Genomic DNA, 19,154 nt, shown 5'->3' on the forward strand with positions numbered 1-19,154 from the left:
GTGAAGGTCATATAATATCATTTTATACTGACAGCTTCGGCATGTACTTAAATACAGCTTGTATGTGCATTGTGTTCAGTGTGTACATAGGCTATTTACTTTTCAAATCTTTGATGCTTGTATAAGGTATTATAGACAAATTATTAGAATGCATGTGCACCAGTAGAAATGGCCCAGGTTGAATAAAATAAATAAACATATGAATGAATATTTTATTCCCTGGATTATTTTTGTTGGGACAAAATAATGATATAGTTTGACGCTTTGAAATATCATAATAAAGTTACAAAGTTAAAAAATAAGATCGAAATATTGTAAAATCACACATTTCCCCTCATAAGTTGCAATACAACATATTGAGGAAATTGATATGACAGATTTTTAAACTTTGATATGGAAAGATACCACAGCCCTGTTGTCTCACCAGAGAAGATGAGCAGAAGTCTTTCTATCTGATGATAAAGAAAAAAAAAACTCTAGGTATGATTACGAAAATGTTTTAAATAACTATTATCTACAAAAGTTTTATAACCATGTTTTATATAAAATGTTAACATAAAACGTCTTGTGTTATGATGTGAAGGGTTAATATAAAAACAGGGAAAATCTGTTCCAACTGACCAGCAGAGAACAAAGGATAAGCAATAGATCAGATTAAAATCAGGGAAAATATGACACAACCTCCAATGGGGGAATAACAAACGTAGGCCTATAAACGTATAAAGTTAAAAACTCTTTTAACTTTGTTTATACGTTTTGTGTTATTCCCCTATTGGAAATCGATGTTGTGTCATATTTTCCCTGTTTTTAATTGTGAACTTGACTTACTCATTCTTTCATTTCTCTTGACAATTTTTCATTTGCCCACCCTATTCCTTTTAAAGGAATTTTTATTGCGCTTAACGAAGATTTCCACTCAGGTTTTGCGGCAATTTTGCCCCCTCCCCCACCAAATGATTCCTAAAAATACTCTGGTGCTGAGTTGCCAAAAAAATCCCCCTCTTTTTTGACCTGCCAAGAATCTCTTGTCCCCTTTTGACATGTTAAAAATTACTTTTCCCCCATTTGCCTGCCAAAAGTGCTCTCCTCCCACCATGCCCATCCCGCCCCCATCACCCCTACTGCTTTGATTGAGTAAAGTGACGTCAAATATTGAATATTCATTTCATGGTGGGTACATGACTTGCTAATTAGACACTGTTGTAGATGAGTCAAATTTAATGTAAAATTTAGTTTTTTAATATTTTATAACTATTTCTTTCAAAATATGGATCAAAATTCAATCTGAAATTATATTATTAGAGTATGTTATAAAATTTAGCTTATAATTTTTTTGCATAAGCCGAAATGATAATGTTCACACTCCACTTTGAACGACCATCGAGCAACACATTGCGACGTTTCCCGTGACTGAAGATGGCTTCCAGTCTGGTAGGGAATCCGAAGGAAAAATGGATCAGAAGTTTTACTGTCACCGAGCCCACCAAGCATGTGAAGGGATTCACGGTGTACAAAGTTACTTATAAGGTATACGTTTCATTGATTAATGTATTCAATGGAGGTTTAGATTATTTGTTTTAACATAAAGTCATAATGTAACTTGTAAGCTTATGTATTTTAATTATAATTTAAATAACTTAAGCTTATCACTGATGCTTTAAGGTTAGCCGAGAGTTTTTCATGCGCTTGATTTCAGAGGGGCGTAAGTTCATAACAGAAACAGCCATGCAGAAAATGAACAAGCGCATCGGGACGTATAATAGGCCTACTTACAATAGAATATCGATCCACGGTCAAGACATGAAAACGCTATGAAACTTGGCTTAGCTCGTGCCCGGAGCTCGGATGCCGGGGTGGCACAAGCCGTTTTCGCAATTTTCACAAGGATTTTATAAATTTTAAAATTGATTGGGGCATTTTGAATTTATAGCCTTGATATCTTTGATGAAATCAATGCTGCTATTCCCTGATTACAATGTAAGGGTAGGCAACAAAAACAATATCAAAAAGCAATTATTTGTAAATCGAATTTGGGATGAAAATCAACAAGACAGACTTAGCAGGCCTACAAATTTCTGAATTAGGCCTATATAAAGTGAAAAACAATCAATCACGATTCACTGCACTCAGCGAATCAATCAAATAAAACTAAAAAGAAAGGAGCAAGAAAGAATAAAGAAATAGTGAAAAGAGAAAGAAAGAGAGAGAAGGAAAATGAAGGAAAAAGAAAGAAAGAAAGAAAGAAATGAAAAAAAAAGAAATGAAAAAAGAAAGGGAGAAAGAAAAGAGGAAAGAAAGGAAGTAAAAATGAGAAAAGAGAAAAAAAAAGAAAATTCAGCCACACGGAGACTCGAACCCACAAAAATAGTTCATATTAGATTCCCAGTCCAACGCTCTATCGACTGGGCCATAGCTCAGCTTACGCAATTGACTGTTCTCAAAGCGGATGATATTACTGTAATTGGATGCAATTACATATGATTACAATCGCGTCCGCATTATGGCTCTTAGAATAAACACGCATGTCGGCGCTGAAATTTTGAACGCGAACTGATGGAGGAAAACCTCGCTTTTTGCAAAACTAGCTTCAATTTGGAGTGAAAATCAAATGGAATAGCAATTGGCAGAATGTTGAGAAATAATGTAGGTATTCAGATGTCTAAATTAACGTCTCGTAATCAAGATATCGATAATTTCACAAACCAGCTTTTTCTCAAGCAAATTCTCCAAAATTTTCCCCCAAAACGGGCTTTTAAAATTTAATCGGTACTGTATTTGGTTCTTCCCCATGGCAACATTATTTCTTTGATCGATTTGTAATACAATACTGAAAAAGAAGAAAACAATCGCTTCGGTGTGGATTTATACGGAGCGCACATTTGAAAAAAACCTCATGGAACGTGTTTTTGATCTTGTGTACATGGTGGGTAAAAATGCTTTAAACGAAGGATTTTCAAATTTATTCTAATAATTTGTATATAACACACACAAAAATGTTAAGTTACATCCAATGCACCAACATTTCACTCGCTGCGATATTTGATTACTGAGAAAACTCTGTTTTAGAGAACAACTTTATACGTCTTTTATACGTTTTTTATACGTCTCTTTGTGTAACCTTAAGCTGAATTTATACTCGATCGCCGAGCGATGCGATTAATCGCTTTTGAAAAGCGATTTCCAATCGCCGAATTTTGCGATGCATCGCCCGTCGCTTTTGCATTTATACTTATCACGGCGATAGCGATTGCAGACGACAAATAAAATATTCTAAATGCCACAAAATACATTTTAAAACATCAGTTGCTGTCAATAATTATTGCTTTGAATTAATTCATCACCAAAAGTTAAAAATCGAGAAAGGTAAATTAATTAGCAAAATAATAGATCCAGTTGGTTGTATATGATTGGTTGACGCATTCACGTGTCAAGCGATATCGCTGGGAAGTTGAGATTTTTTCAACTTGCAAAAGCGACGTCGTTTTTGCCTCCGCGATTTGAATCGATTGATCGGCTTGACGCTCTGGAAATGTAAGTAAACATTGAGCATGCGTGAAAATCGCTTTTCTGCAAAAGCGATCGAGTATAAATTCAGCTTTACTGATGCCTTCCCTCTCGTCTGGCTTCAATCAGGAAGCGTTGAGAGTATTTTCCAGATCCAGATCCAGATCCAGATCCGGCATGTGTGAGACTTCTGGTTCTGGTTCTGGTAAGCCAACGTTGTGCTTGAAGCATGAGAACTTGCATGGAGATGTGCAGAAAAAAATAAATACATGGAGAGAAATAGAATTTCTCAAGCAACTGTGGTAGAAGACTTAATTAATGTAAAGTGAAGTCCCAAGTTCAACATCACTACAATCGTGACAATGGCTGCCTTGATGTCTTGAAGCCCTGCAATGTTTTTGCTTCCACTACTTGGGCAGGAAGTATAGCATAGATCAATTAATGCGGGGGAAAATGAGTCCTTATACACCTCAATCATGGTCGCTGGCTTGATATATTTCTGGCTATTTTGTCTGCTAGTTCCAGTAACTGTAACTCGTCATACCTAGATGTCATTATGTTTATGATAAAGACTGAAGTCTTGCTGGCAGGACTATGTTGTCTGCTAGACTTTGAGTTTGGTGTGAGGTATTTACTCTGCCAAATGTCAATGGCGGATCTTGTATAACAAGGACAATCTGCGCATTAATCTCCTGGTTTCGAGTGTTTCCCAATCCAGTTCTGAGAGGAGTTTTGTAACTGTTCCCTTGTCCCTTGAATATCCTTTCTTACAAAAACGAGCAGCCTGTCTTTGGATTCTTTCCAAGGATGTTATGTTTTTCTTCCTAATGTATATGGGCACCAAGCTCCCGCATCATATTCGAGGTGTGGTCGCACAAGTGAGATGTATCCCGGGGGTGCCACTCATATACCATTGCATGTTGTCATCACTGACCAGACACTTTTATTTTTCACCCAAAACACTGACATGCCCAAGGGCTGAAAGGTAACCCTTACCACTGACCTGCTATGAAAAAAGGATACCCAAATCACTGACCACAGCCATGGTGCAAACAAAGGTACCCATATCACTTACATGTCCCAATGACCCTTTTCACTGACGAAGGTAGAAAGCAATATTTACCTAGTGTATTTCCAATCCCTTTACATACAATTTCTGTTATAATATGAAACAGAAGAAGTGGTCTCGCGATCACTGTTACTTCTAAATTTTGCTTTTTGTCAATTTGTGGCCCTTTTCAAGTGAGTCTAAATTTAATTTTGTCTTAAATTTAATTTTGTTTATTTATTTATTTTTTTGCCAGACGAGATCAATTTTTTTTCGCTTTTGTGTGTATGTGTGTGTGTTTTGGTATGTACAGTTGTCTGTTGTATTTTCGATGTAAAAAACACAGAGGAAAACAAACTACAATCAATCAAGAGGTTCATGATGTAAACTATGAAATATATTATTGTGATACAATTGGGATACAAATGTTTATTATGTTCAAAATCAGTTACGGAATTAAAGACGGAAAGGGTGATCGACTACATTGTATTCATATCATTCCATTTTGTGTAGGCCTACCCATGTTTACAAATAGGATTCCCACATTTACATGACTAGTGACATGAACAAACACTTCTCAATAGCTTCCATGAATTGTCGAGGTTTAGCCAATGTAAAAAAAACGTAGAGATGTACTTCACTTTTTAAGGAAGAAAAACCATTCTTTATATTGTCTACAGGACACTCATTTTGTAAAAGATGTTGAAAATATAATTCGTTCTGAATGGGGATTTGATTGCTATTTTAGTTCATATAAAAGCAACGCAAGGGCGTGGCAATATTATTCAATAATAATTTTGAATATAAAGTTAATCAGTTTAAGTGCGATACAAAAGGAAATATGCTTGTAATTGATATTGTAATAAATAATTGCAATATAACATTGATTAATATATATGGTCCCAATAACGATGAACCAGAGTTCTATGATAATTTATACAATGTAATTAATGAGTTTGATAACGAACATATAATTATATGCGGCGATTGGAATTTGGTAATGAATGAGGCACTTGATACTTACAATTATGTTAGAGCTAACAATCCAAATGAAAAAAAGAGAGTGGTAGAACTTTGCAATTCATTGAATTTGACGGATGTATGGCGCATAAATAATCCAGATTTACATAAATATACATGGCGGCAACATGATACTTTGAAACAAGCCCGCTTGATTTCTTTTTAATATCGTCAGAATTAAATTCCAAACTATCTAAATGTGATATCAAACCAGGTTATCGTGACGGACCATTCATTAGTCGATATACATCTAGATTTCAATGACATTGAGCGTGGCAAAGGCTACTGGAAGTTTAATAACTCTCTTTTAAAGGATACAGAATATGTTAATTTGGTGAAGAAAACTATAAAAGAAGTGGTAGAGAAGTATGCGGCACCTCCATATATTTTGTCAAATTTAAACACAATCCATCCTAGAGATATCCAGTTTATAATCAATGATCAACTGTTTTTTGAAATGATTTTATTAGAAATTTGTGCTAAAACTATTTCTTACTCAGCTTTCAAAAAGAACGTTTCTTCACGATTTGAGAGAGAACTTGAATCTGAGATAACAGAATTATTTACAAAGGTCGCCTCGGGTGACCACACTTTAAATGTACAATTGAATATGAAGCAAAACGATCTTGAGAATCTGCGTAAAGATAAAATGAAGGGGGTCTTGATAAGATCTAAAACTCGCTGGTTTGAGCTTGGTGAAAAACCGTCTAAATATTTTTTGAACATGGAAAAACGTAATTTAGTTAACAAAACAATAAATAGAATAGTTCGTACAGATGGTTCTGTTTTAACCAACTCAAAGGATATTCTTTCTGAGTCAAGAAATTTTTATAAAGATTTATATTCGGAATCTGAAACTGATGATAATGCTGATGTTGACTCTGTTTTTGCAAATATAAATACTCCAATCTTGTCAAACGCCCAGCGATAGTCTTGAGGGTCCTATAACATATAAGGAACTTTTAAATGCTCTTAAAAACAGCAAGAATGATAAATCACCTGGATCTGATGGATTTAGTTCGGAATTCTATAAAGTATTTTTCAATGATCTTGTATGGTATTTGCTTCGTTCGTTAAATTATGCGTATGAAAATGGACAACTTTCTGTAACTCAAAAATATGGTATAATCACTTTATTACCCAAAGGAGATAAACCACGTCAATTTTTGAAGAACTGGCGGCCTATATCCCTCCTAAATGTATCTTATAAACTCGCCTCGTTGTGCATCGCAACCAGATTAAAATCCTGCTTGTCCGATATTATACACGAACACCAAAAAGGTTTTGTCACGGGTCGATATATTGGAGAAAACATACGTTTAATGTACGACCTGATGAGTTTGGCAGAGAATAAAAATATTCCTGGCCTTTTTCTCATGATTGATTTCGAAAAGGCCTTCGATTCGGTATCACATACATTTATAATGAAAATATTAGATAAATTCAATTTTGGCAATTCGATTAAAAAATGGATTCGTGTTTTTATAATCAAGCTTCATCATCAGTACTAGTTAATGGATTTCTTTCGAATCTTTTAAGGTGGGTAGAGGATGCAGACAAGGCGACGGACTAAGTCCCTATTTATTCATCCTTTGTGCGGAAGTCCTAGGTATGATGGTTGAAAAATCAGAATATTAAAGGTATTAGAATAGGGGATGCAGAATATCGCATATCTCAATATGCTGATGATACTGTTCTTTTCTTGATGGCACAGAGAAGTCAATGAATGAAGCTTTTAAAATCCTCGATTCGTTTGAAAACATGTGTGGTTTACGGGTAAATATAGACAAAACTAATGTTGTGTGGATTGGGTCAAAAAGTGGTAGCAATGAAACAATTTGTGATCATTTGAACGTTAAATGGATTCATAATAATAACTGTTTTAGAGCACTAGGTATTGACTTCACTGTGTCACTTGAAAGAATGGTGCAGATTAATTATGTAAAAACAATGGAGTCAATTCATGAATTAATTCACCAATGGTCAAGACGTAATCTTACAGTTCTGGGCGTGTAACAATAGTTAAATCACTTATTTTATCTAAGCTTACCTTTCTGATTTTAACTTTGCCTAATCCACAATACGAAAGTTAATAAAAGATTTAAACCAAATAATATATAAATTTATATGGAAAGGTATTGATAAGGTTACAAGAAATCAAATGATCCAAGATTATGGTCAAGGAGGTGTGAGAATGGTTGATGTCCAGTCATATAGACATGCACTAAAAATAACCTGGCTTCGTAGAATCATTAAAAATGCGGAGACAGAGTGGGTAAAGCTTTTTCTTCAGACAACAGGTATAACCCGTATCCAGGACATTGAGGGTGGATCTACTAATATTATGAATTTCATGAATAATAACAATGATAAACCGAATCAATTTTGGAAAGATGTTTTTTGGGCATGGTTTAGTTTTTCTAACTGTCATCAACCAACTACCAGACAGGAGGTACTGAAAAGTTCACTTTGGTACAATGAAAACATTAAAGTGGGTAAACAAAGTTTGTATTACCATCATTGGGTTCGTATTGGTGTTGATCTTGTAAATGATCTATTAAATGAGAGAGGGAATTCCTCTTGCTGGAGGATTTTATGCGTATATTTCATGTTCGCACAAATTTTGTTGAATACGGTGGTGTAATATTGGCGATCAAAAAGTCATTTCCAAAATTCTTTGACAAACCTGGTGATACCCTTGTTTATCCCACTATTCCATTTCACTTTGATGTTCTCTTTAAAGATAAAAGGGTTCCAGAAGAATATACAATATTCTTGTTTGAAAAAAAACAATTGTTAAGTAAATATGTACAAAAATGGGAAGAAAAGCTTGAAGCTACATTTGATCCTTCAAGATGGAATGTTATTTTTAATACACCCTTCAAATGTACAATAAGTACTAAACTCAGGTGGTTTCAATTCAGAATAATTCACAGAATCCTTGGTACAAACGCATTTTTATTTAAAATTGGGATAAAAGATTCCAGTATGTGTACCTTCTGTCTGGAGGAGAGTGAAACTTTGATTCATATGTTTTGTGATTGTCATGTGGTTAGGAAATTTTGGGATGATGTGAAAAGGTGGATCGAAAACAAAGTTAATATAAATCTCTCTTGGAAAAAAGATAATCTGCTTTTTGGCGTTGGTCCTAGCTATATTGTTTTGGATTTGATTCTAGTTTTATGTAGATTTCATATATATAAAATGAAAATGAAAGAAAATAACCCTTCGATCCACATTTTCAAGAAAGAATTGCAAAATCATTATAAATTAGAAAAATATATTTACATATGTAACAATAATATTGGTTTATTTTATAAAAGATGGGGTATTTTCAATTCACTCTGTAGAGAATAAGATTTAGACCCTCATACACGCGGAGAGGTTTTTGCATGGCTATGTGTAGTGGCAGAACCTCGTAATGTGAGGTTCTGTACTTGCATAGCGTTGTGTGAGAGCTTCTCTGTGTGTATGAAATTATATTTCATCATGTGTATCATGTAATATCATTGTGTATCATGTGTATGCTTAATGTTTACCTCTGTTTAAAGTTAAACTTGAATAAATGTTTTTTTCCTCTGAAAAAAAAAAAGGAAAAAAAAAATAAATAAAAAATAATTGAAAAAAAAAAAAAAAAAAAAAAAAAATAATATGAAATAGCCTGGAATATCATCCTTAACACAAAATTGTGGTCATACACAACAAACAAGCTGCAATCATTTCATTGGTATCCAATTAGTACAAGTACATCCTGGGAAGATCATACACCAACAGGTTATTTGTAGTGGAAAAGTTTTATTTCCTATTCTTGGCAATAAATACATGAACCATATTAAATTCACAATACTTTTGCATGATGTATAATCCATCTTGGTCATTTGTGGTGTATGATCCCTTGGGATGATCACAGTTTTCAATGACTAAAGTACACACAGAAATTGTATATCAATATTTGTAAAATGTACATACAAATACACACTCACCAGGTCTATTACTTGTCGGAAAATGTTACCTGCACTCTAGTACGCTTTGATTCCCGACAGCCTGGTGCACTGGCATTGCATAGTGTGGGCATTTAGGCCCAACCTTACCATGTATGTAAGTCTTCGGATTTTAGAAAGGTAACTGTCTTTTCATTCAGCTTGTTTTCCACTGCCCACCTTTCGAATTCAAACTGGTAAAAGGAAATTCAATAAAGTGGGTTAAAATAGTAAATATACATGTGGCTACAGGCATGGTAGTGCTGGAATTCTCGCGTAGTACGCCAACTATAAGGTTTGAACAATTACATACTGAAGGACAATGGGAACACTTTTTGGAACAAAATTAAATGCTCTGAAAGAAAAAAGTGCGTTCGAAATTCCGAGACGAAACGTGCAACTGAATCTAGATACTCCAGCGTTCCATCGCCAAATCCACCGGTTATCAGCGGCACAATTTGCGATGGATATTTCGATCAATTTCACCCGGGAATTTCATTGCAGGCACACTGTCTGCACTTTCTAAGGTCATAAATTATCCAATAAATTAATACAGATTCATGTAAAATGTAATATGTATTTCACCATGTCATGACTTAGTTGGTGTGAGAAATGCATCGTCTAAGCAGTGAAGCTTACCAACTTTAAGCTTATCAATTGGTCATGTGTGTGCCGAATTTTGCACCCTCTGGACTGGTGTGTTTTTGAATGGTACACAACCCATGCACACAATCGGAAGTAGAAACCCGGGAGTAGAAAGCAAGAGACATCAGCAAAAGCGATGAAAACTGTGATTGCATTTTCTTAATAAGCGTAGCTATTTACCTTTGATTTCAGTGCTGAATCCGGGCGAATCCATGATCCGCGCTAAGCTCTGAAATCTGAAATATAAAGCACTTTTTTCCCCGTTTAACTTCGGTTTTCTTGCGGGTGACAAACAGCGATGGCAAATGTCACTTCACGATTTCCAAAAGGCATGGTTCCTGTCATATCTGGTTCAGCAGTCAAGCGTATGTCGTAATCCATTCCGATTACACAGTATCTGTACCTTGTACAAAATTCGTTGTCTTGTGCCCGGTCTTGTACCATGATTAAAACTCGGTGATGTTTGTGCATGCAGCCCGCTCGGCAGCATGCACAAACATCACCGAAGTTTTAATCATGGTACAAGACCGGGCACAAGACTAATATATTACACTTACAGACCGGAAGTAAGAAGTTGTTTACAATCAGGAGCGAAAACAGCGGCTGACGTCAAATGCTGGACTTTGATTTTTCATGAACCCAAAACGCCGACATATCTATTGTAAAAAAGGTACCCTTTTTTCCAGAAAACACCAAAATTGAGACCCTTTTCGCGTCCCGCGCGGGACGTGGCCTATGCTTAAAAAGATACCCTTTTACCGCGAAATTTTGGTCGGTGATGACTTCATTGACGGTTCAACTGGCACCCCCGGGAGATGTATGCTCTTTGCATTTTTCTTTCTCAGGGCAATGCCATAAATTCCTCCTGACCATACCCAAAACTTTTTGGGCCTTCTTTGTAGTTGCCTGGGTCTGATTGTTCCAGCTCAGGGTGTTACTAAACTCAACGCTGAGGTATATTGTACTCTCCTCTGATTTCAGCAATTCATTACAAAAGAAGTACCGGTACTCATTCTTTGGTAGATTTCTTGTGCCAAAAGTCACTATGCTGCACTTCTTAGGATTAAACTGATTGAGCCACTTATCTTGCCAGGACTCAAGCTGCTGCATGTCTTGCTCAAGAATGTTTTTGTTAGTAGGTGTTGAGCCCGGGTGTTGAGATAGTTTTATAAACCAGACAGTCGTACTGCAACTTTTGGCTATAAACATTATAAATGTTTTATATTATCTCCAACAATTTTTTTAATGCAATATTCAGATTCCTCATGTAATTTCCTTTCAGAAATTGTGCATAGAAAACACGGATTACAATGACCTAAACTTAAAATCTATATCAGGATGTGCTGTGCAGGACCCTTTCCATACCATTTTATATGGCTCTGTGTCAACTAGTGTCCGAAATAAGGAAAATATGGAGGTTGTCCTGAGGACAACTTAAGCATAAATTCTGCTTGTCCTCAAAACATTTTGGTTGTCCCCAAAATGTGTCATATTTAAGAGGTAAAATATAGTGGTTATCCAGAGGATAAGTACATATCTCAATATGGTTGTCCCCAGTAATTTTTGGACAAGAGGACAAGAGGATAAGTGCTTATTTCGTACACTGGTGTCAACACCTCTGTGTCCACACCTCCTCCAACCAAGGAATTTGTCTGCTTAATTAATCATAAAGTTGTTTTGTTTTTTTTGTTTTGTTTTTTATCTTCATGTATTTTTATTATCAAAACAAAGAAATCACATAATAAGCAGCAATGTGTAGACTTGGTTTTCCATTTAGATCCAAATAAGTTGTAAACCTAGTCATCTTTGTAAACAAACAATACACAGAACATTATATTCTCAAGTAAAATGTTACAACTCCAATCTATATGTTATTTCACTGTTAATTATATAGTTTTGTTTTCATTTACCAACAGGCTTTTTCCCTAAACAAGCCAGAAGATGTAATTGAGGTAAGGTTATCGTCATAGCAATTGCGTTATAAATGATAATTTCATACACTCTTAAATGGCGAGAGCCAATCAGCGCAAGTGTTATAAGAGAGCCAGGAGTGCACTGATTTTTTATAATGCACAGGAACGTAATACATACGCGCGGTGCTTTTGGCTGTGTTAATTTTTCTTGTGGGTTGATGCATTTTGCTTGCATTTCCAACATTTTTATTGACAATTTTGTTATAGAAACAACATTTTGTACCAAGACATGTATTGTATACCCTTTTTTGTACACTTGTTCTACCATATGTAAATTATGGCATTATAGCGTGGGGAAACGCATGTAAAACACATTTGGATCGAATTTTTAAACTTCAAAAACGTGCTGTTAGTTAGGAATATATGGTCGAATCCAACCAAAAAAGTGTCCACGGGCCAAAAATAAAAGTCCGAAATAAAAATGTCTCCACAATTTTTTCCTTTTGCCCATTGATTGATGACATATTGGCCTTATAGGAACCAAAAGTGCCATTACTAATCTTGAAAAATAAATCCAGGACGTGTGATAGTAAATGTGATATCAAAACCCAATGTTACCTACTGAATACCACCAGGATGCTTTCACTATCGCAATACTAATCAACCTAAAACAAATGGAATATTCCCATTAACGCTTTTTTTTTTTTATTTAGACCACAGGGTGTCAGGAAAATGCTAACTCAACCAGAAAATATTTGTTTTTATTTTTATAACGCGATCAATATGATCTTAGTCAATTTATGCTAGTTTATTTTTGAAAATGACGTTTAGGTCAGTTTCTGTATTTTATTTATCAAATGAGTATGAATCAATTTACACATTGTATAAGAACGAGTATGATATATGTTTTCAAGAATATTAGGAATTATACGCATACACCTAACGCTTTATACAATGAAAAGGTGAAGAAACCTGGGTATTAGTAGGTAACATGAGCGATTTAACAATATCTATATTGAGTTTATAGGTTTAAATTTTGCTATTATGGTAATGAATTAATAAAATGGTAGTTTTAGATCCCTTTCAGATGGTACGTCCAAATGAATAAATGCTATTACCTTAGATCAAACATTTTTGATGCTTTTAGCAAGATTTTGACCACTTCATTTTGATATACAAGTAGTTAATCAGCAATTTTACATAATAAATAATTGTTGAATGAATCCGTATATGGGTAATAATAGTGTCCTGGGGTACCGCTTAAAGTTTTTGACAATTAATTTCCATTGGTAGGGACACTTCATTACACATGTCATGTATTATGCTGTATTCGTAAGTAACATTTCAGTATTTGTAGGTAAGAATTAGACTTTTGAATTAGAATGTATTATTTTCTTTATGTGCGTTTATTGATACTTTAGACCCTATCATGTATTAATAATGTCGGTTCACAACGGTTGAAAGAGGATTGAAGTAAGAAACAAAGGCACTAAAGTGACTTTAATTTGCTTAATTGCACACAAATCGCTTAAAACCGTTATTGCAGACTTGTGAAGTCCATCTTGGAGTCTGTTACGTCTTGTGGCCTTTCGTTTGAGGGCAACTACAATTAGCTTTATACCAGGGTCCATCAATGTGTTGTCTAGATCATGAGACAATGAGAACAGTCGTTTTTTCCATGGTATTCGTAGGTAACCTTAGCGAAAACGTCAAAAGTTACCTTCGAATAAATCAATTTGGACACAAATTACTAAGAAACCAGAAGGTCGGTAAACATTTAAAATGAAGCACACATGACAGTTAACAAATCCAAGTATTTATCCCCTTCTAATCTTCTTTGAATCTGATTTTTGTTTCAAATGAGCAGACCGTCGTCTATTTCAGTACATATTTTTCACCAATTAAGCCAGTATTCAGTTTTGCATGGTGGGCATGTATGTGAATTCGCAACTTTCATTGACATATGATTTGATAGCAAACATACAGGCCTTCGTTATGTACCAATATGGGCATTGGCATGAATGGCGGTGTTTCACAATACTGTCATGATGTCAAAGTGTATTCGTAGGTAACATTCGGTTACCGAAATTTACCTACGAATACTTGCTTTTATTGTTGACATCTCAGAAATATTTAAACGCAGGTTATTGAAACTTGGTAGAAATAAAGAGTGTATTACCCTGCACCTATTGCTTAACTATTGTTTACTATTCTCTCACTTTGTGGAAATGGCACAGCTTTTAACATGTATTCGGAGGTAATGCATATTTTTACCAAACCTACCTTTGTGCCATTTAGAATTTCTGGCAGCTAAACACAATAATAAAGATGTCCGAATGCAATGCATTTCAGTATTGGACATATCAAAGCTTGTATCAATTATGCATTTATTAGTGATTTCCATTTTTAAAGATATATCTAGTGCTATGAAAAATTGTATTAGTAGGTAATGTAAAAAATACCACTCAAAAATTATCACAAAAAATTCATAATTATGTACAAATATGTGAAAAATTGAACAGGCAATCTTTGAATACACACCTTTCAGGAAATCAATTTAGATTCAATCCAATGACTTCTTTTCATAACTGATTTAGATGTTTTTAAAAATACTTTAAGAAATATTTTGAAAAAATGGGTAAAAATCGCATGTTTTGGGGTCTCTGTGTCTAAGTTTTTCACAGAAGGGGGTCTTATTATATATGGCGCGAAGCGTATGATCAAGGCGAATAAACACAATACAAAAATGAATGCCAATTGATTAATACTTTTAAGTTATGGCCCTGAACATGCCGTGTACACTTTTCGTTGGATTCGACCATATGTAAAACTAGTTTTAGGCACCATAGCAGACCATTATTCATTGATCTAAATATAATGAATGTATATGAATCTTATCAATTGGAAATTGATGTACTTATGTACAAACATATTAATGATGACTTGCCAAACATATTTAAGGAATACTTTTGTAAAAGACATGAAATTCATAGCCACAAAACTAGGAAAAACAATGATTATGATATTCAGAAAAGAAAAACAAACTTTGCGAGTAAAGGTGTCAGGACATCAGGGCTTTCGCTTTGGAATGACTTTCCTCTCAAATTAAAAAATGCTATGAATGTTAAAACTTTCAGAAATCAGTTTAAGAAATATTTATTGAATCAAACTTGGTTGTAATTTCATGTACATGCTTCTTTAGAGCGATTAATGTCTTACTTTATCTACAAATTTTGTATGCTAATTCTATATTTATACATTAATGCTTTAGGTCATTTCAATGGTGTTATATTCATTGTGGTGATAAAAGCATTATTTAAATCTTGTTTGTTTATATTATATCTTAGGGGATGATCACTTCTGGCCTCTATGGCCTTTTGATCATCTCCTCCATGTCATTTTACTCATCTTTTTTTGTCTTTTCGTGTTTTTGTATATTCTTGCTTTTTGTTTAATGTTGTTGTTAATGTAGATGATGTGGAAAATAAAGACTTATTATTATTATTATTATTATTATCAATAGCAAAAATCTCAGGATTTTTTTCTTAAATGTATGTTCCCACATATGTACCAATTGATAGTAATGTATAAGAGTATTAAGAATGCCAGTCATTATTTTCATTATTCAGATAGCAGTATGGAAGCGATACAACGACTTCAAGAAGCTCCACAAAACATTGTACACATTGCATTATCATCTAAGAAGACCAGAGAAGTTTCCGGACTTTGCCAAAGCCAAATTTTTTGGTATGTTTTATTTATTGTACGGAAAACCCTGATGATGGAATGATAAGACAAACCAAATGTTTATTTGCTTTGCTGTAATTTCTGGTCCATGTTTTTCTTTAATTTTTTTTTTTTAATGTCCACATTGAGTCTGAATGTCAACTTCAGAAATGAGAATTAAAAAATGGGGGATTGCACTGTGCATGCAGGATACAAGGAGTATTGAAATAAAAATAAAACATTACTTGTTTTGGGGGGTCCATCGCGATTTTGGTGGTCCATCGTGAATTTAGAATTTTGCCAAACACACTACTTTTCAATGTAAATTCACCAATAAATAGTTTTCATGCAAACATCGACGAAAAAATAATGACTCACCAAGCTTCCAGAAGTTGTAAAATATAATCCGAATAGTTTATAAACATGGTAAGTAATACTTGAACATGTTGAATAGAACTCTGGGGATTCGGTGAATTAATGATGTAATTAATAAACTATCGGCCTACTTCCTGCATCCACTTCCTAGAATAAAAACAATTTGTTTCCGTCAGTTTTACTCTTTCTTGGCTCAGGGATAAGAGTGGGAAACCCGTCACGTCATATGAGGACGGGTTTCCCACTCTTGCGGTACGGGGCATGCTAGAGATTTCCCACGTGCGCGGGTATTAAAAAGTTTTCAGAATAAAATTATATACACGGAGGGGGGTTATAATTTCCAGTGTAGCAAAGGCTCAAATATTTTATTCGGAACACGAAGAGGGAAATAACAAGTGATAATTATCTGCTTTGTGATGTTTTTCAGCAAAAAAAAAAGGTAAGAAATAGAAGTCTAATTTGGAAGCTTATACTAGCATTGTTTTTGCAATGGTTTTCCGTGTTCCTGGTTGAGTGGTTGACTAGCAGCAGGGTAAATACTGGAAAACGCATTTTCGCGCTTTTTGACTTGAATTTTCAAGCATTTTCAAGCGCTTTATAAAAAAACCGCCGCGATTTTGCCGCTTTTAAATCGCTTGAAACTCCGGTGCCTAGACTATGGTAAAGATCTCATGTACAGAAATTTATTAACATCCATACATTCACTGTGTTCAACTTCAAGTCAAGCAAGCACATATCTTAAATATGTCCCATGACTTGTAGTTGCAGGCCATTGTGGTGATATGCTGATAGCTCTTGAAACACATATTTCAACAATTATCTGTCCTCTGCTATTTTTATGAGCTGGTTGAAGTTCATCCTTGTCCAGTTATTAATTTATTGGTCTACCACTCTTTCTTACTTCATCTGTCAGTCCCTGTAGAATGGTATTTCCCAGGGTCTTCCATAGGATCACATGACCAAACCACTCAAGTTGTCTTCTTTTCACAGTTGAGATTCCTATTCTCCAATGGCTATTGCAGTTGAAATCCATACACATTACACCCCCCTTTGGAAGATATGATTTAATCTCTCATACAGGAGTGTGAATTTCAAATGGGGTTAAAGTGGCACTACACCCCCAAATTTATCAAGGGGTGTAGTACCACCTTAATGGGTGACACCATTTAAAATCTATACCCCTGTATGAGAGATTAAGGTCATACCTTCCTTAGGGGGTGTAGGAGTATGGACTTCAACTGGACTTGCCCAATGTAGCTCTCCATCAGTTTTCATACTTCCTTGTTCCTGGAGGTGCCTCCAAATACAGTTCATCTCAAAAGCATTAATTCTCTTTGCACATAGCACAACCTTGAAATTAGATTGCAGGAACTAAATTATCATTACTGTATTATTATTAACATCATAAGTTATGAACTCTTATTTCAGGTCGTTTTGATGATCAGGTCATCGAAGAAAGAAGAAAAAGTGCTCTAAGACTACTTGAATTTGCTGCTACAGTACCACCGCTGACACGCAACACTTACTTCACTAAATTCTTTGAGGTAGGTCATATAGTCATAGGGTAAATAGAATTTCGAATGTATAGACAATTAGCTGTACATGGTATACAGTGCTATTTTTATGAGAATGGGAGGTGTCCCATTGTGTTACCATGGAGATAGTGCATGAAATTCAGGAAAAAGTTGATTACATCTTATTTCAGGATAAAGGTGTTGAATCAAAAACAAAGGAAGCCAACCAAACCTTTGATTCAGCATTTATCTTTTAATCCAACTTAAATTTGTAGGCATTTTGAGAAGAGCTGTTCCTTTCATTCAGAAAAAGGAGAGAAAAGATATCACATTTGGGCTATATTGTACAATAAAGTACACCTCTCACAAATAGCACTTTATTCTGTGAGTATGCACTGTTCTCAAAATAATCAGAGGGTGTATGACAGGTAGGGCTGTTGATTTCCATTTAATTCTCTAAATGTGTAAAACTGATTTTTCTCCAACCAACCGTAAATGGCGTTTTAAATGTAAAAAAATACCCACAGTTTGCACCATTGTTGACATGTTTTGGTCCTTTTTGGTCACGTTCAACAATGACGTTTAAACGGTCACCTGTCCTTTACATGTGTACACATTTAAACGTGACAGCCCTAATGACAGGAGTGGTGTACCAGATTCTAAAATTGCACCCACATTTGTGTCTTAAAAAATATGCAACTTTCATATTTTGCTTTTCTTTCAAAGGGTGGTGAAGAACTGACATCATCATTACCTCCTCTAAAAACATCAATTCTCAAGCCTCGTATCATCACTCCTGTGGAGGAGGATGTAACCACTGACGTAACCCAGGATAAGAAGGACTCAGATAATACTGAGGAAGGTGGAGCGGGACCAAAGGAGGAAGATCAATCATCATCTGGGAATAAAAATGGCTACACACCCCCACTGGGAGGAATATGGCTTCACAGACAGGCAGAGGATGAAGAACCCATTGATTATGGAGACCTGTGTGGCTTGGACGATGATGATGATGATGACGATGATGATGACAGGACTACATTTAGTGAGGATTCTGTCCCTAGCACTCCACTGCCACAACTACAAGATTTATCACTTTTTGATCCACTTTCTGAAGGTGTGTATTAAATTGGGCCATTATGTGCTTACAATTAATACCAATACTATCTCAAAAAAAAAAAAAACATTAAAGCTTATGATATGAAAATGTGGGTTTTTTTCAAACCTGATTTTTTTGCATATTTGTAATGTTTGCACATGTCCCAACTTGCACCTTAATGGAATTGGCCAAATTTGTTGTCTTTATAGGTCAACAGTGCAAAGTTTGACATAAAGTCGTAAATTCATGAAATTATGACTTTATGTCCTCCCATAGAACTACATGTCAAATGGCCAAAATAACCAGTGAGATTTCTTTCACTTTACCTTG

The 19,154-nt window shown here is 34.9% G+C and overlaps 1 protein-coding gene across 1 annotated transcript in view; it reads left to right on the plus strand.

Annotated features, from left to right (window-relative positions):
- The first annotated feature begins 1,399 nt into the window (after nt 1–1,399).
- Nucleotides 1,400–19,154, plus strand: part of LOC140152428 (ribosomal protein S6 kinase delta-1-like) — a 28,024-nt gene continuing 10,269 nt past the window's right edge. The window contains 5 exon segments of the mRNA XM_072174736.1: nt 1,400–1,527; nt 12,114–12,149; nt 15,740–15,857; nt 17,640–17,755; nt 18,452–18,842. Of these exon segments, the coding sequence (XP_072030837.1) occupies nt 1,417–1,527; nt 12,114–12,149; nt 15,740–15,857; nt 17,640–17,755; nt 18,452–18,842 (772 nt within the window). The 5' untranslated portion in view covers nt 1,400–1,416.

This window comes from Amphiura filiformis, chromosome 5 (assembly GCF_039555335.1).
Source record: "Amphiura filiformis chromosome 5, Afil_fr2py, whole genome shotgun sequence".
NCBI lineage: Eukaryota > Metazoa > Echinodermata > Ophiuroidea > Amphilepidida > Amphiuridae > Amphiura > Amphiura filiformis.